Genomic DNA, 24243 nt, shown 5'->3' with positions numbered 1-24243 from the left:
TCTTTCATCCTGGATGGACCAGGATGGGAAATTCCTTGCTTTCATCAGGGGCTGGGAAATTCTTGGCTAATGTCTTGGCCCGAACCACCGAAATATTTATAGGCCCCACGCCTGGTCCTCACTCGCCCGACATTCAAGAATCGTTCTCCCTCCCGTCCAACTTGGCCCCGCTGCACACAACAAAACATGCCAAAACGCCAACATACCCCCAGAGATTTATTCAATGGCTACACAGTCAAGCGCCTGCCAAAATCAAGACCAAGCGCTGACTCACCGGCTGAATACAACGACCACACCTTTGAAAACGGCCGGCGCTACCGCGGCCACAAATCCGAGTTCCCCTGGCCCAACGACGCCGAGGCAACGAACTCGTACAGCTCGCTGAACACTGTCTGGACCTTCCTCCTTAAGCCCACGGACCACCACCTTATTAATGCCCCCATCACCCCGCGCGAGGGAACCAAGCTCCTTGACTGGGGCGCGCGTGGCATGTCGTGGATGAGCAAGACCGAAGACAAGTACCCCGGCGTGCGCATCTCGGTCATTGACCCTGGCTGCGCGTGGATGTATCCAACAGATATTACCGTCCATCATGAGCTTGAGGGGGAGTGGCCGTTTACCGCGCGCCAGGCCTTTCACTATATCCGGTGCTTCGCGCTGGGCGGGATGATTGCAGACTATAAAGGGCTATATGACAATTCATATCGCCATCTTTTACCCGGCGGGTGGCTGGAGGTGCGGGACAATAATTTACAGTTTCTTACGGATTCACCAAGTCCAGAGAAGGAGGACAAGTTAGTTGCGCTGCGAAAATGGGAGAGGCTAATGGCAGAGGCAGCGGAGAAGTTTGGCAAGCCAATTAATATGGCAGAGAAGCACAAGGCGCTGATGGAAGGTGCAGGATTCACAGAGGTAAAGGAAGAGGTATACAAGGTGTGTAGTATCCTGCTACTCCTACCACTTATCTTCCTGTCCTAGGATCGAGACAGACGGCAAGTAAACGGCCCATAACTAACATTACCCGATCTGGCCAGATCCCCTTTGGCGCCTGGATGGAAGGAGAGCCTTGGACCCCATTCGTAGAAACCTCATACAGACTCCATATGAAACATGGGTTGGAGGGGTACACCCTGAGACTCTTTACCAAGACTCTGGGTTGGTCACTCGAGGATACAAAGGCCTTTATCAGCGAGGTGAAGGACGAAATTGCCGACTCTAAGCTCAAAGATCTCCGTCTGTATTCCAATTTCCACCTGGTTATTGGGAAGAAGCCCGAGAGTGCGTCAAGGAAGCCTTAGCTGGGTTTATTGGCTGTGTCCCTCTCCTTAGCATTATGATATTTCTTGAAGACTTTCTCAGGTTTTGATCTACTAGGCTGCCTTCATTGCGTTAATAGATAGTGGTTATAACCGTAGTCGCTATAAGGCTAAGGCATTATAAAGATTTTTTTTTAGGTTTTTTTTTTAGCACTTTTATATCCTATACTAGGAGTAAAGGTTATAATATGCTTGTAAAAACTGCTATAGTCTTTTAGCCTCACCACACCACAGACGCAGACACGTCCCAAACTTTGACCGGTCCAGCACGGCTCCGTCCAAACTCCAGAGTTCCACTAATGCCACACCGGCTGAGCGACGGTGAAACCACCGGCGCTCTCCGTACACCACGCACAAACGCTCGGTAACATCAATCCACCTTGAAGCTATTTTGCACAGTCCCATTTTGTGTGTCCTCCGCATGCGAATTGGCGCGCAGATCAGACCAACGGGGGTAGTGGACTTTATTGGCCAAGTACGAGATCGGGTCTCCGTGGTAAATTAGTAGTTGGTTGATATTGAAAAGAAATGGGCCGGTGCGCAATCCGGCTGAATAGCGGCAATAGCTCACCCTTTAAATAGCCTCACCCCGCTGCTTTTATATTGTGCGACTAACCCAGATTGGAGGTACAGAACGCCGCACCAGGAATCGCCCCCAACATCATTAGCCTATGGCCCCCAACTGCATCGAAGCTGCCAAAGCTTGATGCTTGATTGGCTCCACTTTGCCGCGACAATCACCAAACCTACGAAGCGTTCGGTTCCACGGGCCGGGGAAGTTGCCCACCCCTGCTGAAACAACACGGGATCGTCCCCCATCAGGGATTCAAAAATTCGGCATTTCCTGAAATCGCTCTGATACGCGCAATGTTCCATCTGCGGGGGCTGTTGCGCCTTGTCGTTCCCAGCACGGGGCGCAAGTGCCGTCCCTACATAACAGCACCGCGGCCCCTGCGAGACGGACAGAAGATTTTCTTCTGTTTCGCGCGTTGGAGTCCGCTTTCTTCGTCCAAGGCGACTGTCTACCTCTCCGCGCTTTACAGTTGAACGAGCCTTATAATGTCCCTCCCCAATGGGCTCATCTCGTTCGGCCCCGGTGCAAACTGCACCCTCGAGATCTGTCCCGTCGAATGGAGCATTCTCCAGTACCGACCGTCTGTCCCCTCCAGTGCCGTTTTTATCGCGATTTTTGGCCTTTCGCTGCTGTTGAATGTCGGTCAGGGGATCTATCACCACACATGGGGGTACATGTCCAGTCTGGTTGCCGGATGCATACTGGAGATTGCGGGATATGTCGGTCGCCTGATTCTATACGATAATCCATTTGATTTCTCTGGGTTTCTTTTGCAGATTGGTAAGATCGTCGCATGGATGCAGTGCACTTTACTTTCAGTCTAACCTCATCTCTGCGACAGTGTGCATCACTGTCGCGCCCGTCTTCTTCTGCGCTGCCATCTATGTCCTCCTCTCGCAAACGTGAGCGCCATTGCAACCATCCCCCGTCAATAATCTAACACCCCGCAGTATAACACACATAAACCCGCACATCTCCCGCTTCAAGCCCAAACTCCTTTACTGGGTCTTCATCCCTTGCGACGTCGTCTCCCTAGTCCTCCAAGCCGTTGGCGGCGCGCTCTCCTGCATCGCATCAACCGAAGACGGCGTACAGCTCGGCGTCGACATCTCGCTCGCGGGTTTGGTCTTCCAGGTCTTCACGCTGACAACCTTCACCGTGACGTTTCTGGACTACCTGAACTCGTGCCGCCGACATAGGATGCAGCTTGACCGGCGCATGAAGGTCTTCCTGTACCTGCTGTTTCTGTCGATTTTCCTCATTCTACTTCGCTGCGTGTATCGCGTTGTCGAGTTGCATGAGGGGTATTTTAGTCATTTCTTTAGGGATGAGGTCCTTTTTATTGCGCTTGAGTCGGCGTATGTATTCCTGCATTCTCGCTATCTCCCCCCTCCGAACCTCGGCCTCAGGACATGCTAAGGCGCGCGTTTGACAGGATCATGGGCGCCGCAGCGATTACGATGAACCTTGGACACCCCGGCCTCGTGTTTGGAAAGAAGTACAAGAAAGGTGACATCAGCGAAATGGACTTGCAATTCGCGTTGCTAAACGTCGACGCAGATACTGGACGACCGAGGACGTAAAATTGGGATGGAGAGGAGATTTGGTTCTATTTTGTTTTCCTTGGGGGCAAAGGACAGCGACATAATGAGGCCTGCCAAGTTGGATTGGCACTGTTGGGTTTAGCGGGATACCTTGGTTTTGTTTTACTGTGGTTTCATAAAACACTTCATATGTATCTAATGTCTGATGGATCGGCAATTCACATGTACCCCGTGGGGCCAACGTGCGTCAAGACGCGAATTTTCGAGGCGGCACTGCCAATCACTCGCCGCGTCGAAAACGCAACTTTTCATCTCGTTTCCATGGCAGCATAAACGAGACTAATGTTTCAAACTACCTCTATGCGGCCATATAAATCGGCGTCGATCCCTCGGCAAGAACTCTCATCACAGAGACACCCTCGGCACCAATGCCGAACCAGCTCCGAAACATGAAACGCTCTTCCCCGGAAAGACCAGGATGCAATCTCCCTATAATCTTACGAATGTATAAACCTCTGCAGCTACTTCGTCCCATTGGGTCCTTCCAGGATCGCATTATACTCGCGACTCTCACTCACGCTGCTACTATCACCACCATCTCCCAGCTATATAAGCACCGGTATCGGGTAGCCTTCCCCTGCGGTAGCTAGCCCACCACTCGCGTCCTTTAACCGACTATATATACCGATGCTCTCCCGCAGAGATCTCCTACATTTCATAAAAGCCCCCAAGTCTTAAACGGCGTCGACGTTCTCCGTGTGCTGGTCCACCGCATCCAGCTTATCATTTTCATCAATTGGATTTCCCCGCAATTCAGCTTCAATACGCTTGATGCGTTCCTTCTCTTCGTGTGCAGCCGTATCTCCGAAGATGAGATCCATATCTTCGAGCGTCTGAAAAGAGAAAGGTTAGTAAATATCTAATGCTGTTAGGTGTCGGCTCATCGGCACAGGATAACACGTACCTTTCCGCGGGTCTCGGGAATGCAGAAGAATGTAAATGCTAGTGCCAGCAGACAGAATGCCGCGAAAAAGATGTAGGTCCCATAAGTGATAGATTCAAGCATGTCGGGGGTGACAAGGCCAATGATGCTAGTGCAGGCGCGTTAGGTTTCCATATGCGCGGGACTGAGGAGACATTCATACAAGTTACACATCCAGGTAGCTGACGTAGTAATAGAGATCGCCTTGGAACGGATCGAAAGGTTGAAGATCTCTGATGGAAGGACCCAGCCGATGGGAGCTTGAAAGAAAGGGTCGTTAGTGGAAGAGCCTCATACAGGAAGAACAGTGTACTCACCAAACGAGTAAGAGAAATTAACATCATAGATGTAGATGAACGCGATTGCAGCCCAACCAGCTGACTTGTGGTCTACTAGGTGGGAACCATAGCCTCCAAGAATGCCACCCACAATCACTAGCGATATACAGGTACCAGTAGCACCAGCCATAAGTAATGGGCGGCGGCCAACCTTGTCAATAAAGAATAGCGCCGGGAGGGTGCTCAGGCAGTTAATAATACCATAGATGCCAGTAGCAAGCAGAGAGGTTGTATTACCATCAAGGCCAAGTTGTCCAAATACAGTGGGTGCATAATAGATCAAGGCTGTCAAGAATTAATTAGAATGTGGCAAATGATGCTTTCCAGAGGCAATCATACCGTTGCAACCCATGAACTGCTGGAAAAACATAACACAGCATCCAATAGCCAGACGCTTGAAACGGGCCCAGGTGGTCAAGAACGACACATACTATCATCATTCTTAGTGCATATATGAACAGAGCCAAGTCTAAGGGTACGAACCTGAGCAGCATGCAACTTCCATCCCGACAAATTCGGGAAGTGCTCTCGTGCAAAGGTGTTCTCAAGCATGATAGACGCGCGAATCTCAAGGTACTCGCTTTGAAGCGCTAGATTATCGCGATCCTGTCTACGGAGTCTTGAGAGTGCAGAAATCGAGTCATTGTCACGTTCTTTCATCATCAGCCACCGTGGAGAATCCGGGAAGAATAGCATGCCAACTCCCAGTATCACCGCAGGGACAATCTGGATTGCTAGCGGAAGTCGCCATGATGCTTCAGACTGTCCAGTACAACCTCCAGCTGGTACATCCTGGTATGGATCGAAAATGGGCTTGGAGGCTGTGCCTCCAGTATAGGGAATGTTCGGTGCGCAACGGGATCCACCAATATAGTTGGTACCATAGTCAATCCAATAACTGATCAAAATGCCAATTGTAACGGACACTGGCAAGAGGTCAGTATTATTTTCATTTCGGCGTCTAGGTGGGAGACAGACACTGTTGCACGACCACTAAGCCTCCTCGAATCTCTGGAATGGAAACCTATGCCTAGGTCAGTTATTGCCCTGAAATATTGCGTGTTCGAGTCAAAACTGACTTCGGATATATACAAAGGAACAACCATTGTAAGCATTCCCACAGCCAATCCGGCAACTGCTCGACCTATACACTCGCACTGTCAGCCAAGTCGCTGTGCTTCGGAGATGTAGAGTACATTTACCTGTAAATAGCATCGGGATGTTGACTGCACCACATTGAATAGCAGATCCAATTACAAAGATCACAACAGCCACATTAATCGATAGCTTTCGTCCAATGCGATCAGCAACGGGTCCGTTAATCAAAGACCCAGCCCACGCAGCTGGGAGAGAGTCAGTCTTCTCCAAACTTCGGCTTAAATCCCTTGAGGACAGGAAATGTACCTAGTAGCAGTGTTGAGACAAACCATCCCTTGATTCCGCTATCAGAGAAAACGTGAGGGAAACGAGCCCCAAAGGACTCCATGGTGATCACACCACTGATCACGCCCTGGTCATAACCAAATAACAGGCCACCGAGGGTCGAAAACTGTCCCTCATGGTCAACAAAGAAATCGACCTGGTCACATGTGGAAATTACCGAAGCCACTCCACAAAGGTAGGGATTCTGCATCACCAGGCCAAACCCGCCTTTTGGCGCACCGTTCAGGTCTGAAACCATGCTTGATATGATATCAATATCACTCGGTTTATCGCTTGAGACTCGGTTATTCTGGACAGCAGATTCTAGGTACACCTAGCGGCTATTTATACTCATCCCCATTCTTGGAATATATGCAGATCACCTTCAGAGAGGTTGGAATCGGCCACGATGCGGACAGGACTACAGTGCTCCGTTCTTGTCGGGTTGAACTTCCCAGCTTCGTCGCTTGAACTCTATCGAGACGACTTGGAGTTAGTATACTCCGGAGGGGTCTACTCCGACATGCCACGCCCAACATCATGTTCTTCTGGCCTCATGGCCTTGTGGGCACGATCATGAAAACGATCCAAGGTCAGTAGTATGATACGGAGCGGTATGCTCCGGCGAATCATGACGGCATAAAATCTGGGGAAGGAATGATCGGGACGCGATCATTTGCTGAATGGGCCGAATTGCATGTAAAGTGATGTTGATGCGGGGAAAGCTTTTGTGGCCAGGCTCATGCCCTTAATCCAGTCTCCGGACAAACCTTTAATAAGGAAGGCGACAATGGTGTCACGGGGAAGTTGCACAGAATTCACACGGGGAGGCCGATAACCTTGTACTGAATTTGCGCCAACCTGCTCCTTCTTCAAGCCAGATCGGTACGATAGGTACCACAGAAGCTCGAGAGTCAACAACAGAATCCCCGGTCTGTGGCCGATAGTTCGGGCCGCCACCGAGGTGTGGAGCGTGCGCTCCTTACACAGTTGGGGTCGAAGGCCGAAGATGGGGAAGTACCGGGACTCCAGGAGGACTTGGCACGGCCAACGTCACTTGCTGTCATGGATTCATTCTCCTGATTTGGCCTGCTGTCACCAGTTCCCTGCCCGAAGTGTCAGTGCCTGTTACTGACTGCATAGACCATATCACGGGGTCCTGTTACAACACAATGAAAACTAGCTGCAGTGCGGTGCGTCCAGCTTAACTGCGCCACTTGCTCATTCCCGCCTTGGTTCGGGCCGAAAATTTGCTTCACTCTGGTCCTTGACTTCCCAGTGGACTCGGCTGCCCTTGAACGTGATTGTGTGAACTCTCAGATGAAGCATAGCACGCCGAAAGGAGATATCCCAGGAGCTTTCTATACATTCAAGTGCGATTCAGACAGGATCAGTGGTTTCTTTGGTACACATCGGATCATCATGCATGGTTGAGCCTCTAGGTGGAGTCGCAGCCTGGTGAAAAAGGCTCTCGGATCCAGAAACCTCCGTTCTAAATATACATTGAGAAGGATATAATTTTAAGCTGGGTTTACTCAAGATGATTCCGGAAGCTTCTAAGATATTTTACTGTAGTTTTCAAGTCATGCTACCAAGGATGAAATAGGAGCCTGTGTCTGACTTGCTGTTTGAAGGAAGAGATACCGAATATACGGCACCATAAGCCCCTTGGTTGAATTCTCATCGCTCGATTCCTCCAACACTGTCATTCAAAAGCGCGATTAAACAGCAATCTTTCCATTCGCAGTCAGTTTTGTAGTCACAATCGAAGGAAGGGTTTCCAGGGGTAAGAGGTTCTCGGACAGGTTCCGAGTTCAAGGTCACCGTGTACAGCAAAACAGTTACGGAGGGCTGTGGTCCGGGATTGATGCCGGTGAATGGGCAATTGCTCATCGACTAGTACGCTAAACGAATGAAGAAACATCGCATTTTGGCTCGGTGCTTTGGAAGGAACTCAGTACTCCGGGACTCCGTTCTGATATGCAACTGTTAGCCATTGGACATTACGCCCAGGATCTCGAGCTAGATTCAAGTATAAACTGAGGAAGCTCCTTTGTTCTTTTCTTATAGCAAGGCATCTGCGAGTTCATTCCCATTCTTAATGACAGTTTTCATCTCAGAGCAGGGTGCTAATATCTCTGGGGTCCTCTTGTCACCCATATCGATGGAAGCCGAATACGCCCGCCTGGCAAAGGTCATCCGAGACCTTGCGAGCGCTCACCACAGAAGAAGATATCTGGTCGCTATTGCAGGAGTTCCAGGCTCCGGTAAAACCACCACAGCCGAAGCCATCCTGCGATACATTACAGCGGGTCCTCTCGCGATGAATGCGACCCTCGTACCGATGGACGGATTCCACCTCCCCCGAACCACCTTAGATCAGCTACCAAACCGAGAGGAGGCATATATCCGCCGTGGAGCGCCGTGGACTTTTGATGTGGCTCGTTTTGTTGCGTTTATCCGGCGGTTGCGGACGTGGGCGGATGCAGAGCTGTCAACATCATCCCAAGTTCTCCACGCACCAGGATTCTGCCATGAGACAAAGGATCCCGTTGAGGATGTCCACATAGTCACGGATGAGACTTCAATTGTGATACTAGAGGGCAACTATCTTCTCCTTGATGAGCCTGAATGGAGGGATATTTCACAACTGGTTGACTATCGTGTGTTTGTTGAGACAGACCTGCAGGAGGCACGAGCCCGCTTGGCAAAGAGACATGTGCAGTCTGGAATTGAGAATTCCTTGGAAGAGGCGTTCCGTCGGGTGGACAGAAATGACTATTTGAATAGCATTGCTATACTGCAGAAGCTGATAACCCCAGATTTGGTCGTCCGAACTGTGATTGGGCTTAGATCGGTCGAGCAACTGTGACATCTTCATTTCTTGCCTGTTTTGTTTCTTGCCATATATATTTTTGTTGGTATGACCAGCTAGGTACTGTGTACACGGTTAAAGGAGAGTTATTTTGTATTCTTTCATATTTCGCCGAAAACTCTTGCCCAGCTACCTTCACTAGTACAAGGTAGTAAACTGCCTAAACACCATGAGCATAAGCTTTGGAGATACTGTACTGCGGACCAGATCTGGTGGGGAAGGATGCTATTGGTCATCCGAATCGAACATGAAATCTGGCCATTATGGCTATTGCATGTGTGAACTTTGCGCGGGTATATTCAGCTCCCCTACTCATGGCCATGTTTTCTTGGGATCTATGGCGATTGCATCCGTGCTGTTGGCGCATACGTAACTCCCCTCTGCACACGCCTAATCACCATATTCATGGCCATGGTTTCCCCAAAAACGTGGTCATCACGTACTCCCAGTCTGCGCGTGGAACCTATTAGTCCTCAAGCCAGCAGCGACCCTGCTCTGAGAGGGCCCCCTTAGGATAATATGGCTTAAATCGACTCATTTCCTGAGGCCGAATTTGATTCTAAAACGGACATATATAATTTTTCATACGCGAATGTAAAAGGTTTAAGGAAACCCTCGGGGATCCCGATGTTATCACAACAATGCCCTTTCCCGGTTGACAGGGCTAGTACAGAAATTATGCAGGACACGCTCAGCTGAACATCTCTCGAAGCTCATCCCGATGCTTCTCAAGATACTCCGCGAATCTAGTCAGGCGGATCGGGTATTTTTCCAGATCCTTAAAGTTGACCTGATATCCAACTTCATTCGTCCATAATTGGGCATAAACCCGAAGGTCCCTCGACGCAAGCTCTTTTGCCTCTTTCTCATCATAGAATTGGAGGGAAATGTCCTTTCCAGAGACACGGCTCAGCTCCTGCACAATTTCCACCAGCGTAAGAGATTCCACACCCAGGTCTATCTCATGCATGTTAAATGCCGACGGTTCAACGATCGCAGCCGCCGCAAACTTCCCAATGTCATCAGCGTCGAGCACCGTCATTAGAGTGCTGGGCTTGTATGCGGTCAAAAAAACCCCCCGTTGAATTAAATCAGGAAACAAGAACGAGGCGGTTGGCTGGTGATAGTTGTGCATCAGGAACGCGGGTCTAAGAATAGTCCAGTATTCCACCCCAGACCCTCGTACCAATGACTCGATTTTAGCTTTGCTCTCCCAGTACCACGCCATTGGGTAGTCAGGTCCCCAGTTCGGGAACTCTTCGTGTCTACCAGTCATTGCCGCGCTTGAGTAGACAATGGTGGTCACTGTTCCGGACGCAATAGCGGCATCGATGATTTTTTTTGCGTGAATCACCTCCCGTTCAGTATCAGAAGTGATGGGCGATACATTAAGAAAGACTGCAGTAGCGCCTCTCAGTGCAGCGTTCAACGAGGATAAATTATCAAAATCGCCGGGGAATAGATGCGCTCCCAGGCGTTGGAGATCAGTGGCGGACTTGGAGGACGGGTCCCGAACAAGGGCGTGGACTTTGACTCCTGCTTTCAAGAGTTCGCGCGCGGTAGCACCACCTTAGTAACCAGTCGCTCCTGTGACAAATGCAAGGGTTTCAGACATGATTTCAAAGTCAAAAAAGTATTTAGAGATGCAATGCAGTAAAGAGAGGCGAGAGAATTGGTTAAACGCAAGGTTTGTGAAGGATTCAAAAGCTTCTTAAATAGATTGTGAATCCAAAAGTAGCATGTGTAATTCCCGCATCTCGTACTTTACACAATTCTCGCACTACCAGAAAAGGAATCCAGCTCGACGTTATGGGTCTCGTGTAGGCGTGACAAGGATGGAGTTCCACATGCGCTTCTCAACTTGCGCCACAATACCCATGCAGTGGCAAGGCTATTCTGAATCCAGTAACCAGCTCGAAGACTTGGCTCAGCTCAGCTCGGCTCGAAACCAAAGGCATGAGGCAAGGTGGTCTATCGTGGAAAGCCTAGGAGAACGGTCAAGAATGTAGAGTCAAAAGAAGAAAGGTATCAAACCTATGCTGTTGCACAAATATTGGGGCTTTACTCCTAAGATTTGAGGGACCAGTGCGACTTGTCTCGACCAACATGTCGTCAATGCGCTTTGTTTTTTTTTCCATAGCAAGGCATCTGCGAGTTCCTTCGCATTCTTAGTTACGCAAGTTAAATTTTCGTTTGAACTGGTCGTGGGATTGCCTTAGCGAAAGGTATAAGTAAGTGTTTGGTAAGAGAAAGGGAATCCAGCTGTGACCCACACATAATGAATTTTCAATGCTGTCATAAACACTGCTGTATACCCCTTCAGCTGGTTGATCGCGTCATCTACCTCTACATACCTCTGCATGGTTGCAACAGCCATTTCCAGTGTCAATACTAGCGCTTTCTGGTTGAGCTACGCAAAACCCTCGCAAAAACAAAGATTGACATTCTGCGAAGTCTGATCTCGCCTCACACAATCACTGCGACCCGCCCATTATATCCGCAGTCATTTACTAGTTAAGGAATGTGCTCACTTGCAGGTCGACAGCGCGACCTGCCTGGATCTCGAACAACGCACCGGACGGACTGATCTTCATGACATCCCCAATCTGACTTCCAGAAGCCTCCAGCTCTATCCAGAGATCCTCGCCTGGATTCTTAATCCCGGCCATTCTAACGTACTCCGCTCCTGTCGCACGATACCAGTCATGAAGTCGCACATTCGTCCTCCACGCGTCCCACCGAACAACTTCGAGCCCCATCTGTGCAGCAAGGTCCCGCGACCAGGTTATTAGCAGTTCCCCAAGTCGTTCGCCGCGGCGATGAACAGCGGTCGCCATCTTCGAGATGTATAGCGCCGGCGTTAGCTTGTCCGTTTCAGTCCAGTACCGCGCATCGCCTTCGGTTTCGACAGTGATCGTAGCGACAATCTCGTTTCGAGTTTCGTCTCTCAGAACCCACGTATGGCCGTTTGTAACGAAGTTGGTCATCCTGCGGCGAAAAGTGCCACTCGTTGTCCATTGCTCGTTTCCTTGGCTGCGGAGCCAGGCTACCCGGGTGTGCAGTATGGACAGGACCTCATCAAGGTCTGCTAATTGGGCCTTTCTCATTGTAAATGGCATTTTCATTCAGATGGTTGTGTGGTAAATTTGCACGCTTCCGGCGAGGGGATTTTGTGGTCGTTGGCTTTTCAGCTGCAGGACGAATTCGAATCACGTATGTCGCCATCGACTATAAAACACCTATTATGATCCACAAACTACCCCTGCTCAGCATGTCACTATTGTCTGTCTACGAAATCAGACGTACTGCGTACGACTCTCATCCCATCCAGGCCTCAAATACTCCCCATCAAATTTGACATTCAACGCCGAACCAAGGACATAATCCACCTGAACCTTGATATCAACCCTAACCTCTCCACTGCCCTGATTCCACACTGCAAGTCCAACAACGTTATCTCCAGAATACTCCCAAATTCCAGGTGGGACCGGGAACGTATTGACCGCACTATTGATGTATGGATAGTATCGCCCGTACTGATATCCATTCACATAAAGATACGCACGGAAATTACTCGACTCCGACGATTTGTCTTCGACACTGATCTTCACGCTCAAAGCGACGTCATGGCCCGCGGGCGTATCGAGGGGAAGGATGCCACGATAGAACTTTGCACCAGCGCCTGCGAACCCGTCGCTCGGGGTACTGGTTGACCATTCGGAGTCGTCAAACCCGGGTAGATGCCAGCCGAGACGCTCCGCGGTAAGTCCGCCTTCGTTGTAGTATGTGCGGACGGGGTCGATGGTTGTACCAGATGCGCCCCCGGCGGTGCCAGCCACTTTCCACGAGTTGAAACCACCAGATTCGCTATCAATGAGGGTGGCATTGATGATTCCGCGCACGTTCAGCGAGGCTGATCCCTGGTCATGGCCTGAGTTGTCTTGCATAACCAGGAGGACGTTCTGCCCATCGGCCTTCAAACTCTCGGTCGGAAATTCGAGCTCCTTGGATCCAGATGATGAGCTGAGATCGCCGAGGAAGGAACCGATAAATGCTCCATTCAACCAAGCAGACCAGCCATGTGCAATTCCACCTTGAACTTTCAGGTACACTCCTCCAGCGGAACCGTTGAACAACCCGCGCCATAATTGCACACCAGCATGGAAGCCGTACTCATCAGCATATAAATATGGTTTGGTGGCATCTTTGTACTTGCTCACTGTCGTCATATGGCCGGCGTTCGCCCATGCAGGGCCTGAATCCGAATAATTGGCGAATCGTTCAGGAAGGCTATCCTGGGCTTTCCAACTACGGAAGCTGGGAGCAGTGAAAAGCCTGGGACCATCAATCTTGGCCTTGAGGCTATTGTATTTGGTTTTGTGGGTCGTTAAGGTCTTCCCATTCCATTTCACAGTGTGGACTCGGCTTTCAGTGAACACCTCGAGTTCGGTTGCCTGGCTCGAGTCGCCGCGGAGAGATATAGTGTGACGATCGAGTTTCGCCGACCTTACAAGGTATGGTCCTTGAACGAAAGCTATCTTCTGTTAGATTCGAATCTCAGCTCGTCGAATCCGATTATACTCACCCACTTGGTTGGCCCGCACTCGAGGATCGCTCGTCAACACAGGAGTCCAGAACAGATGCACAGTGTCCCGATCCATGACAATAACCCGGGCATCATCGTCAAGCATTAGCACTGTCAGGCCTTGTTGCTCCTTGAAGTTGACAATCAATCCTTCTCGTGACCGGGAAAACTTGACCTCTGACTTCCTTCCAGCAACCACCTGACCAGACCTTGCACCCTGTACGAAGAACTCCCCGCCTTCTCCATTGGGAACCCATAGGGCGAGCGTCGGCTCCTTGTCGAAGATCCCATAAGTCAGAACCTCGGCCGTCGAGTAGATCAAGTTTCTATTGCCGAAGGGGAAATCCGTCACCAGAATCTTCTGGATATGCCCATTGAGGCCAATGGTCCCGTGCTCCAGGGTCGGCAGCGTGAAATTGCCCACCGAAGTCCGCACAGACAGTCTAAACGTCTGCTCATCATTACTCGTGGGATCCGTATGCCGAATCGCATAGAATCCTGCATCAGTATCCGGATTACGGAGCTCAATCGTCGTGACGGCCTCATTATTCGTGTACAACGTACTATTTCCCACGAGATCCGTCTTGGTCAAATCCGTTGCCGACCTGGTGAACAGCGCAAGGCTCTTGATCTCATAAAACTTGGCCCCGATCGCTCGGTTCTCCGCAATCGCCGCGGAATAGCCATAGCTCGTCGGAACAAACGGCGCGGCGAGCCATCCCCAGTTCGTCCCGCCGTAAAACATGTACAGGCCGAGGATTGTCACGCGCTGAGCGACGTTGTCGCGGTAGTAGAAGTTGACGAACGCGTCGTCGGTTTTTGCCTCGCATCCGCCTGCTGGGCCGTCCCAGGGATTCATGGCGCCACCTTGGAACTCGGGCATCATGGATGGTTGCTTGGGAGATACTTCGTTGAAGTGTGCGGTGTAGTCCATGAGCGTGAATGACGGGTTCGAGGTGCTGCAGTCCTCCGGCATGCATGACCAGCAGGATGGCTTGTCTGGTCAGAACGCCCCAATCCAATGCCGAGGCAATACGGAGTAAACTCACATAATTATCCAACCCATAGATATGCACATTTCCACCTGCACCGACGGTGTCATAATCCACAGACCAGGACTTGTACCGCTGCCCGGGCATATTATGCGTTAGTGGAACATCGATGCCCCTAGCCTGCATCTGCTCAAACAGTTCTTCCATATACGCAATCGGCACCGGGTTAGGCGTCTTAGCCTCGACATCGGCCCACTGTTGCGGGAACTCGTTCTCGATCTGAAAGAGGATGACAGTGCCGTTTCGTGTGACCTGGTAGGGAGCCGTTATCTCCGCTATGCGATCCATGTACGGTTTCCACTTCGCCTCCCAGGCCGTATTATTGTCGCGCAGGGCACCGTATTCCCCCGTCGTAATCCACAGGGGCATTCCTCCGGCATTCAGCTCCGCATTGATATACGGACCCGGCCGCGAATGCACAAAGAGACCAAGTTCCTTCGCGATCTCATACAACCTGCCGAGATCATGTGCACCAGACTCGAAATCCAACGAGCCCGGATCAGAGGTTGGCATGTGGAACCCCCAGTGGTTATAGAACGACATGGTATTCATCCCCGAGGCCTTGATCTTCTCCATGATGTCAACCCAGAGTTCTGGGACGGGGATACGGAATGGATGGAACTCGCCGCCGAAGGAGAAGAGGCGCTCGCCGTTGTAGATGAGGCTGTAGTGGTCCCATTGGACGGTTTTGTCGCCGAGTCCTGTGTCGCGGATTGGCCATTCTGTGTCTGAGGCGAGGGAATGGGGTATCGTTGCGAAGGAGAGGACAGAGGCAAGAGCTGCCAGGACCTTGGTTAGCGGGGACAGCGTCATGATGCCGGCTAACCTTACGACCATCTAACCTACACCGATCTTTCTCCATTCGAGACCCATTTTATAGTTTTGCGAGGCTAGATGAGTTAACCCGAAACAAGACCCTTGATCGACACAGAAATCCAACCGATCCCGGTTTATTTCATCGCCCACCAACCCTATCCTCGATTCCTCCACGAATCACGAGAGCGCCGATCCTAGAGCGCATCTGCCCACCGAAACAGGGACTTGCCCCTCCGGCTACCCCGCATACTTCCCCAGGCCTCCAAAGCAGAGTCATAGAACACATGTGCGGGGGATACTTCCACCCATCGGATGCCTTTACACCGAAGCTCGCATACACATATATTTGATCGCTGGCGCGGCATAGAAAATCCACCAACCATTACACGTCGTAAATAAGGAAGCGCCAATCTTTTGGGGGTGCATCGACATGTTGCAATCATATAGCAGTACACATTTATCACCAGGCTTTTGTTCGATTTATCAAGACACAGAAAACATCTATTCGACACCAAGGGCATAGGCTACAAGCCAATCGGCAAGCGGGCGGGGGCCTGGTGCGGACGTGCGTATGTGTAATTTTATCTAATCTGCACTATGGACTTTATAGCTAGCCTTCTTGAACCAGCGCTGTTCTATCCAAGTTTGGGTCCCCATCCCATACTCCTCCAGGCATATAAATCACGTGACCACGATCTTTCTCCCAGGGATCCGCGACCCACATTTCTGACAACATCCATCAAGCATTTCTCGTCCAGACACGCAACAACAATGGGCGTCATCGACTTCATAAAAGACATCCTGCGCCCCGGAAACGGGGTCGATTACCCAAAGCCGGGCGATATGGTCACCGTGCACTATCATGGGTACCTGTATGACCCGACACGGTCGTGGAATAGGGGGCGTCGGTATGTTGCTTTTCTTCTCTAGTTCTGGTCTTAATCGAACAGCAAATCTGGTCTTGGGGGTTGGGATTGCTATATACGCGGGAGAGAGCCTTTGGAAAGTCGCTTGGTGAGGATGCGATGGTCGCTGATTCTGGGTAGATTCGATAGTAGCATCAAGCGCGGTATCCCGTTTACGTTTCAGGTTGGGATGGGAAAGGTTATTAAAGGTTTGTGGTGGCAGATCCTAAACTAAAGTAGATTTGCTAATGGCATCTTAGGATGGGAGGTTGGGATTCTAGGTATGAGCCTTGGTGAGAAGGCGCTGCTTACCTTTGGACCGTATGTCTATGCCCCCCAGTCCTTCTAGCTGTATGGCCATGGCCATTTGCACTATCAAAACTTGCGTTTCTGCTAACGCGGTACGGTAGTCATTATGGATATGGTGCCAAGTATGTTCCTCAAGCCTAGTTCGATGATGTGCCGAGTTGTACTAACAAAGTGTGCAGAGGAGCTCCTCCATTCATCCCGGGAAACTCCACGCTCGTCTTGTAAGTTTCCCTGCCAATTCCCGGGAGAAACTGAGCTAATTTCATATAGTAACGTCGAGTTACTCGCCATCAACGGGAAATCCTTGCAGTCCGATGACTCGGACTGATTACTGCATTTGTGTCCCTTAGAGATCTGTTGTATGAATAGGACGAACGACGCCAGGCCTGCGATGTGTATGATATAGTCAAAAGCAATAAATCGTTCGGTAAATATATGTATGTTCCGGTCCAGCTATTGCTGTTCAATCTTGTATTTGCGAAATCGCTGGGCGATGTCAAGCTACCATGGATCTTTACCTCCTAATCTCCTTGTAGGTCGGCACACTACGGCTTTCGCAAGTTTCGATCTGGAATGCGTCGGGTACTACACTGCCCGCTACGTGCGGGGGAAATAATGGCAATGAGACGAGGTCATGATGAGGATAGAGATGATATTTTAACAAACAACATCTTGCATCAGTCTACTCACTTGGAGCTCAATTCTTCGCGCCACCCGGCAATAATAGCAAATAGAACTTGATTCCGAATACAAATATTTTTCAGGTTCCAGTTCCACTACTAGTAGTGTATCCGTCGCAGGATAACTAAACCCATGGCGCTCAAAAGACAGAAATATCAAGGAACGGAGAAAACACCTGTAAACAACGCCATGCCCAGCTCCTCCGCGACAATCGAGAATGCAAACGGCCTGTCGAAAATGATATCAGGGGGTGGTCTCGATGGCCCGCGGCCTCGGCTGATCATGACTGCAGTCGCAGCGGCAGCCTCGGTTCCCTGTTCGTCGAGGATGATAGTCACACTATGGACGATCTGGTCGACAAGATTGTCTCCCGACGCCATGGCCGAGAAGTTGCCAGATAAAGGATACCCAAGCTCCTGTAGTAAAGGCTTGATGCTGTCCTTGGTCTGGAGGTTGAACTTGGGGAGGCCGAATTTTCCAACTTTGAACTTGAAGAAGCTGTCCTTGTCGTATTGGCGGATTTGAGGTAGGATGTCTTGAACGGACTTGTCTTTCCTCGGCAGATACGCGACGAAGGACCATTCGGAAGGGAGGGTGGCAGCATATGGGAGGCGGACCGCGGTGTAGTCGCCTTTTTCGCTGACGAGGACGGAGTCTCGATGGCGGAACATCATCTCCACTTGCTTCGTCGTATTGAAAACATGGTCTGTTATGGTGTGCTTTGGGTCGAAAGCCGTTTCCCAGGTGGCCTTGAACACCAACGCATTAATCAGGACCATGTGCGAGAGGTCCACCATGTCCCGCGTGAGCATGTTCTTGATGAGTCCATCCGTCCCTTGTTCGATCCAACCATTTATCTGGTCGACGCCATCAGCAAGATTGGTGAAATCGGAATTGATATACGCGTCCAGCTGCTCTAGGTACCGAACATAGTCAGGAAACACTTCGGTGGATTTCGTCGTAAACAACGCATTGGCCGAGTTGAACCTTATCGCTTCAGATTTTAGCGTCTTGAACACCTTTGATAGCACAGTGGTTATTTCGCTCGCATTTCCAAGACCTAGACTTGAACAGAGTTCTTCAAGATGGGTGCCTTGAGCTCCGCCGGCCAGCATGGCCAGCGCAGTGGTGATAGACAGCGCAGACACGGCGGTTCCACTGGGAAGGACGCCCTTCGAACAGAGCTGGCTGACCGTATTCCACCCGAGCTCGTTGACCTTGTCGACGACGGCGCGTGTTTTGGCGTTTCGGAGGGACATCTTGACAATGGAGGTTGTTGTGGTGGGGTTCGTATGCGGCTGAGCGAGGTTGGTTCAAGGTTTCACCCTGTCACGCTGTTGTTTCTGCCAAGGGTCAGGCAGGCATTACCTCGTAAGGTATTTCGAGGAAGAGGCAAAGGGCTACTAGGTATAGATGACCTCGATAGAAGCCTCATCGAACTTCTCATTCGACCAAGAACCCTCCTTTGACCTTCGCTATATGGATACCAAAGCAGTTCGCTATAGCTCTATCTAATTCATTACATTCCTTTGAACTTTGTTTCCAGTATCCACAACCATCGCTACTCCCATCGATGCTCACCTCGATCCAAGTATGAGGTCTGCATAGTACCGCGGTGTTTAGCTGCAGTTTAGTACGTGGTCTTGTCCCCGCTGAAGTTGTCTAAACTCTACCAGTCTCAAGCACTAGTGCAGAATATATATTGTCTGACCTGAACCGGTTCTAAGCATATTAAAGGTGAAGCGGGGAGTTCATTACGCATAGAGAACTAATAACTATCATTTGATATCTACAGATTTATAAGCCTTCACCTAAGCATCTCGTCAGTGAATAATAGCTCTATTTTTCTCCCTAATGAGCCTCACCTCGGTCGACGGTCTTGTTCTCGGGTTGGTTCCGCGCTCTCCACCACCGCATAACCGCCTGATAATAAAAATACGTCTCGAAAGTCCCCCAGATGCTCAGGAATACAATCAAAACAATCCTAACGTTTTTGCTGATCCCCAGACCCTCGAGGGTGATTTTTGGCAATTCTGGGTTGCTGGTTTGGGTGGATTTCCGATCCGCATTCGGCGCCCTGGCGGGTTTTTGAAGTGAGACTGCGCCCGTCGAGAATGCGGGGGCCCACGGCTGCCTGGCTGCGCTCGGAAGATTTATTCGAAGACGCAAGGGCTGAGGCTTCAAACTGCATGGAAATGCGCGATGGATGAGGGAGCGATGGATCGATCGCAGGGAAGACATTTTGATGATGTTGGTTGTTGAGTGTTGTCGAGGGGTGATCGGGATGCGACCGGGAGGCCGCTGAAATACGGGGCGCTTGAGTCACAGCCGGCTTGGCTACATATGACTTGGCGACCTGGCTGAAGTCAGTCGCTTGGTATTTTGTATCTGTTGCTAGACAGCGACATCTTCATCCTCGTGAGCCTCATCATCGCATCCACCTTGTGACCCTGATCACATCGCAAAGCAACGCATGCAACAGTGACCTGTGGAACAAGTGGGCCACCGCACACAATATTAATAGACGCCCCACAGGCAACCCCGTCGAGGCGATGATTCGAGCACCGTCACAAGCCAATTCCGGCGACGCCCAGAAAAGCTGAGAGAGCTAAGCTCCTGTTGGCTGGGCCCAGCAAGCTTAGAGGCGAGCCATGCCTATCAGAGACGTAGTTCAGGGACAAGGGTCCATGTCTTGGGCGCAGTGCCTCAGGATCAGCACTGCCTGCCAAATCACAACGTGCCTCTCATCAGGATCCTTCCTTTTAAGACCGTGGGCGCCTTGATTTTGGCCCCATGGATTTGGAGGTCGGTCTCAGCCGCTTTCCTCACTTGTTTCACCTGCGCCGTTCGCTGGTTCCCGGTTTGTTCCTGATTCTGCTTCTCTCACATCCATCGTGCCATGCACTTTCTCATCCCCGTCAGCCCTGCTGGTTGACTTTCTCTCGATTCCTCCCTATGGACTAGATACAATGTTGAAGCCTAGGAGACAGAGCATCCCCGTGCCATTCATCGTCCGTCGGCGACTCTCCATCTTGATTCTTGTTGTTCTCTTCATCTTTGTCCTCCACTGCCTCCCGTCGCATAACAAGCGCGTCATCGGTGGGAAATGGCTGCCCGATTATGACATCGAGGAGCGCCCGCGCTACCTGCATCGTTCCTCGTATCGACAATCGCCTGATTATGCATTTGAGCGCAGAGTTTCGGGGGCTCTCGAACAAATCGAACGAAATGCCATCGCGGAGAATGGCGACTTGCGCGCAGACGATCGCATTTGGCAGATTCGACTCGGAACTCCGAATACCGAGCGGGGGTCCGATTCGCTGCAATTGGAGGAGAAGAACAAGGAGTGGCAGTACACTGTGAGATCTATCGATTGAGTATGGGTTTGGGTCTCGGCTAATACTTTGCAGTTAGTGACAGATGCCCAAGCCGACGAGTTCATCACAAAGACCCTCTCCACCGTCCCCGACCTCAAGAAGCTCTACGACTCCTATCCATACCACGTCATCCGATCGGACCTCCTTCGCTACCTCTTACTGTGGTACTACGGGGGCTACTATGCCGACTCGGACGTCTATCCCGCCAAATCCATCAAAACGTGCCCTTCGCTAAAACCCGTCTTCGGCGACGTTAATACTGCAAAAAACGTATCGCTCGTTGTCGGAGTCGAGATTGACGAACCGCACGCATCGCCTCAGCTGATGCACGACTGGCATTGGATCCGGACATACGGGCTGATCCAGTACAACATCTATGCGCCGCAGCGATTCAGTCCGCTGCTCCGAGAGGTTATCGTGCGCGTGCTGTCGCACACGCGTCAACATAACCGACATAGCATACCCCTGATCGGCCCCCGATATAACGAAAAGACAATCCTCGAAGTCACCGGACCGGGCGTCTTCACCGACGCAATCCTCGACGCCTTGACCGACGGATTACCGACGACACATCCATTAATCAAGACGTCCGTCGACGCCGACGAGCCCTTTGGCGACCTCGTCTCGCGCGCCGGCGCGCACTATCGGCGAGTGACGTGGGCGCCGTTCCACAAGATCCAGGAACCGCTCTGCGTCGATGCGGATGAAGCTGCGGTCGGGAAGCGGATGGGCGGGCTGTGCGTGCTTCCGATCAACGCCTGGGGTAATGGGCAGCGACATAGTGGTGCGGAGAACTTTCAGAGTAAGCACGCTTGTATAAATCATCGGTTTGGAGGGAGTTGGAAGAAGACTTGGTGGAGCAGCCATTTTGGGTAGGCAGTGTACATTATTACGATAGACGGCGTCCGTGAGATACCTTTTGAATTGTGAATTCTGGAATACATACCAAGCTTCTGAGCTATTCAACGGCTTCCCCACACTCCAGACCCCGTCCAGACTGCTCGCCAAGGCAGTTCATGTGGAAACGTCAAGGCTCGGCTGGACGCGCGGGCCGCGGTGCTCGTCGGCTCTCTCGGTGCGGAGATCCTGAAACTGCACTATGCACCATCAACGGATTTGTGGAAATGAACTCTATCAGAAAGAAAGAGAAACACATCATTGGCATCTCTCGGCTTCGCCCTCGCTTTGACCTTGCTCTTCCCTCTCTCGCTCAATCGGAGGTCGTGGCTTCCCTGGTCCCGTCATTTCCCCAGCTCCTGCGGCGAACGGCTTCTCTTGGCCGGTTCCCCCTCTTCTCGACATCACGGAAGCATGTGCTTCGACGATGGAGAAAGTCTGTTAAAAGCTGCTCGGCCGGCTCGATCCTGTTTCCCTCCATGAGTCGTCCGTCGTTTGACTCTCGATACCAGTACCAGCCAATCACCCACCATGGCCGAATACACCTCCGAAGCGGACGTCGAGCTCGCGTACACAACCCTCCGCCGGACCTTCGCGTCCGGCAAAACCAAAGAAATCGCGTGGCGGAAATGGCAGCTGAAGCAGATCTGGTGGATGGTCGACGAGAACGAAGAGCTCATCCGCGCAGCACTGAAAAAGGACATGAACAGACACCCGTTTGAGACGACCTTTACCGAGTGCGCAAACGTCAAGGGCGACCTCATCGAGCACCTCAAGAACATCGACAAGTGGACAGCCGACCAGAAGCCCGATGCTGGCATGATGGGGTTCCTGCTTAGGCCGACAGTGAGGCCGGAGCCCCTGGGGGTTGCGCTTATTATTGGACCGTGGAATTTCCCGTTCTCGCTGCTTGTTCAGCCGCTTATTGCGGCTGTTACCGCGGGGTGTGCGGTTTTGTTGAAGCCGAGTGAGGTTACCACTGCGGTGCAGCAGCTTTTTGTTGACCTTGTGCCCAAGTATCTGGATAGTGATGCCGTGAGGGTTGTCACGGGCGGTGCGGCGGAGACGGGACGGTTGCTGCAGCGCAAGTTTGATCATATCTTCTTTACGGGGTCTGTACCTGTTGCGAGGCATATTGCTGCTGCCGCCGCGAAACATCTTACGCCGACTGTCCTTGAGCTTGGTGGGCAGTGTCCGGCGATTGTCGGTGCAAGTGCGGATATCGAGGCTGCGGCAAAGGATATCGCTTGGATCAAGTACCTCAACTCGGGGCAGATCTGTCTGTCTGTCAACCATGTCTTTGCGCACCCGTCTATTGAGCGGAAGCTCATTGAGCGCATGACTTACTGGTTCAACGAGTATAACAAGGGGGCTGCGGATACCATGACGCATATTGTCAATGACAAGAACTATCTCCGGCTCACTGGGCTTGCGGAGAAGACGGAGGGCAAGGTCGAGTATGATGGAGTGCGCGATGCGAAGACCAGGAAGCTACCTCCGACTATTGTCAGCGATGTTAAGCTGACTGGTATGTTGATTCATTGAGGATGCAAGAGCCACTGCTGACGAATAGATTCCCTCCTATCCGAGGAACTCTTTGGCAGCATCTGCCCTGTCGTCAAGGCCTCGACAAAGGAAGCTATTGACTCTATCAACAAGTAAGGCTCACTTGGTCTATTCAGGACAATTGGTGACCGATAATAGTCTCCCGCACCCTCTCGCCATCTACGTCTTTAGCAGCGACCAGAACGAAATCGACCGAGGTAAGTCCGCCGTCTTCCCCATCACGACCCTCTAACCCGGCCAAGTCATCTCCTCGACCCTCTCCGGCGGCGTAACCGTCAACGGCGTCCTCATCCACGCCATGGTCCCCGGGGCCCCCTTCGGCGGAGTCGGCGACTCGGGCCACGGCGCGTACCATGGCGACTACGGCTTCAAGTCTTTTACGCACTACCGCACCATCGCGCGCCCAACGCCCTTCTTCTTCAAAGCAACCGCCTTCATGCGCCCGCCCTACACCTCTGCAAACATCAAGAAACTCGCCGTCCGCAATTCGGCCGGAATCAAGAAGAACTGGTCGCTGGAAAAGGAGCGCGAGTCCCACAAACGAGGTCTGGTCATTGCGAAATCCCTCCGTCTGCTCAAGGTTCTGGCGTGGGCGCTTGTCGTACTGGGGTTTGCTGATTTTGGCCTAGATCAGAGACTGGGTGTTCTTCGGGGTGTGAGGGATTTCCTGAGGGAGGTGAAGAGTTTCTTTTAGAAAGAGCCTCTGGCCTCTGATGGTAATCCTTTGCTCCTCGGACCTTGTCTGTGCGATGTACATAATGTACCAGCTTGTTACACCATGCGATACCATATCAATGGGCTTTCCTATCCGTCGACAAAATCACTATATGAGAGGCTGTGGCCCAATAGACCTCAAACCATTCGCTATTGACTGATCTGGTCGGTTTTCTTGTCTGTCTGTCTGTCACTCCGTTTTGTATATGTACCCGTGTCTGCTTTTGTAGACCATTTCATCGTCTATGTTTCGAGATATCCACTCTGTTCCGATCATGCTCTTAGTGCAA

General features: G+C 51.3%; 11 protein-coding genes across 11 annotated transcripts; 6 read left to right on the top strand and 5 right to left on the bottom strand.

Moving 5' to 3' along the window:
• Positions 1 to 142: 142 nt before the first annotated feature.
• On the top strand, positions 143 to 1404 carry BJX68DRAFT_231081 (uncharacterized protein). The gene is made up of 2 exons (XM_071039294.1): positions 143 to 933; positions 1035 to 1404. Exons 1-2 carry the CDS (start codon positions 187 to 189, stop codon positions 1296 to 1298), a joined length of 1011 nt encoding a protein of 336 aa, XP_070902120.1. The 5' UTR covers positions 143 to 186; the 3' UTR covers positions 1299 to 1404.
• A 971-nt stretch (positions 1405 to 2375) lies between these two features.
• On the top strand, positions 2376 to 3473 carry BJX68DRAFT_280011 (RTA1 domain-containing protein; the record flags this gene model as incomplete). Its single annotated transcript, XM_071048844.1, has 4 exons — positions 2376 to 2670; positions 2732 to 2792; positions 2841 to 3248; positions 3326 to 3473. 4 exons carry the CDS (start codon positions 2376 to 2378, stop codon positions 3471 to 3473), a joined length of 912 nt encoding a protein of 303 aa, XP_070902119.1.
• Positions 3474 to 3746: 273 nt separating this feature from the next.
• BJX68DRAFT_231079 (sugar porter family MFS transporter) lies at positions 3747 to 6603 on the bottom strand. The gene is made up of 11 exons (XM_071039293.1): positions 6355 to 6603; positions 6159 to 6303; positions 5957 to 6097; positions 5834 to 5898; positions 5733 to 5778; positions 5238 to 5680; positions 5094 to 5184; positions 4734 to 5039; positions 4580 to 4676; positions 4399 to 4525; positions 3747 to 4327 (listed from the first exon to the last, which is right to left on the bottom strand). Exons 1-11 carry the CDS (start codon positions 6433 to 6435, stop codon positions 4169 to 4171), a joined length of 1701 nt encoding a protein of 566 aa, XP_070902118.1. The 5' UTR covers positions 6436 to 6603; the 3' UTR covers positions 3747 to 4168.
• A 1737-nt stretch (positions 6604 to 8340) lies between these two features.
• Positions 8341 to 9048, top strand: BJX68DRAFT_253615 (phosphoribulokinase/uridine kinase family protein; the record flags this gene model as incomplete). Its single annotated transcript, XM_071042739.1, has 1 exon — positions 8341 to 9048. The coding sequence occupies one exon, from the start codon at positions 8341 to 8343 to the stop codon at positions 9046 to 9048; it is 708 nt and encodes a 235-aa protein (XP_070902117.1).
• Positions 9049 to 9742: 694 nt separating this feature from the next.
• BJX68DRAFT_253614 (NAD(P)-binding protein) lies at positions 9743 to 10666 on the bottom strand (the record flags this gene model as incomplete). The annotated part of the gene is made up of 2 exons (XM_071042738.1): positions 9743 to 10590; positions 10630 to 10666. 2 exons carry the CDS (start codon positions 10664 to 10666, stop codon positions 9743 to 9745), a joined length of 885 nt encoding a protein of 294 aa, XP_070902116.1.
• Positions 10667 to 12347: 1681 nt separating this feature from the next.
• BJX68DRAFT_253613 (glycoside hydrolase family 35 protein) lies at positions 12348 to 15561 on the bottom strand (the record flags this gene model as incomplete). The annotated part of the gene is made up of 4 exons (XM_071042737.1): positions 12348 to 13585; positions 13637 to 14630; positions 14686 to 15416; positions 15531 to 15561. 4 exons carry the CDS (start codon positions 15559 to 15561, stop codon positions 12348 to 12350), a joined length of 2994 nt encoding a protein of 997 aa, XP_070902115.1.
• Positions 15562 to 16245: 684 nt separating this feature from the next.
• On the top strand, positions 16246 to 17154 carry BJX68DRAFT_231074 (FKBP-type peptidyl-prolyl cis-trans isomerase). Its single transcript, XM_071039292.1, has 6 exons — positions 16246 to 16412; positions 16551 to 16618; positions 16670 to 16730; positions 16820 to 16840; positions 16898 to 16939; positions 16989 to 17154. Exons 1-6 carry the CDS (start codon positions 16276 to 16278, stop codon positions 17044 to 17046), a joined length of 387 nt encoding a protein of 128 aa, XP_070902114.1. The 5' UTR covers positions 16246 to 16275; the 3' UTR covers positions 17047 to 17154.
• On the bottom strand, positions 17112 to 18686 carry BJX68DRAFT_231073 (serpin family protein). Its single transcript, XM_071039291.1, has 2 exons — positions 17255 to 18686; positions 17112 to 17155 (listed from the first exon to the last, which is right to left on the bottom strand). Exon 1 carries the CDS (start codon positions 18656 to 18658, stop codon positions 17555 to 17557), a length of 1104 nt encoding a protein of 367 aa, XP_070902113.1. The 5' UTR covers positions 18659 to 18686; the 3' UTR covers positions 17112 to 17155; positions 17255 to 17554.
• A 373-nt stretch (positions 18687 to 19059) lies between these two features.
• Positions 19060 to 19873, bottom strand: BJX68DRAFT_231071 (uncharacterized protein). Its single transcript, XM_071039290.1, has 2 exons — positions 19265 to 19873; positions 19060 to 19210 (listed from the first exon to the last, which is right to left on the bottom strand). The coding sequence occupies exons 1-2, from the start codon at positions 19638 to 19640 to the stop codon at positions 19197 to 19199; spliced, it is 390 nt and encodes a 129-aa protein (XP_070902112.1). The 5' UTR covers positions 19641 to 19873; the 3' UTR covers positions 19060 to 19196.
• A 230-nt stretch (positions 19874 to 20103) lies between these two features.
• BJX68DRAFT_231070 (uncharacterized protein) lies at positions 20104 to 21799 on the top strand. The gene is made up of 2 exons (XM_071039289.1): positions 20104 to 20758; positions 20810 to 21799. Exons 1-2 carry the CDS (start codon positions 20369 to 20371, stop codon positions 21650 to 21652), a joined length of 1233 nt encoding a protein of 410 aa, XP_070902111.1. The 5' UTR covers positions 20104 to 20368; the 3' UTR covers positions 21653 to 21799.
• Positions 21800 to 22204: 405 nt separating this feature from the next.
• BJX68DRAFT_264057 (aldehyde dehydrogenase family protein) lies at positions 22205 to 23933 on the top strand (the record flags this gene model as incomplete). Its single annotated transcript, XM_071044863.1, has 4 exons — positions 22205 to 23201; positions 23247 to 23331; positions 23378 to 23436; positions 23482 to 23933. The coding sequence occupies 4 exons, from the start codon at positions 22205 to 22207 to the stop codon at positions 23931 to 23933; spliced, it is 1593 nt and encodes a 530-aa protein (XP_070902110.1).
• Between the last annotated feature and the right edge of the window lie 310 nt (positions 23934 to 24243).

The sequence above is a fragment of the Aspergillus pseudodeflectus genome, assembly GCF_044049435.1.
Source record: "Aspergillus pseudodeflectus strain CBS 756.74 chromosome Unknown BJX68scaffold_9, whole genome shotgun sequence".
Classification (NCBI taxonomy): Eukaryota; Fungi; Ascomycota; class Eurotiomycetes; order Eurotiales; family Aspergillaceae; genus Aspergillus; species Aspergillus pseudodeflectus.
This window is presented reverse-complemented; position numbering and strand designations above follow the sequence as displayed.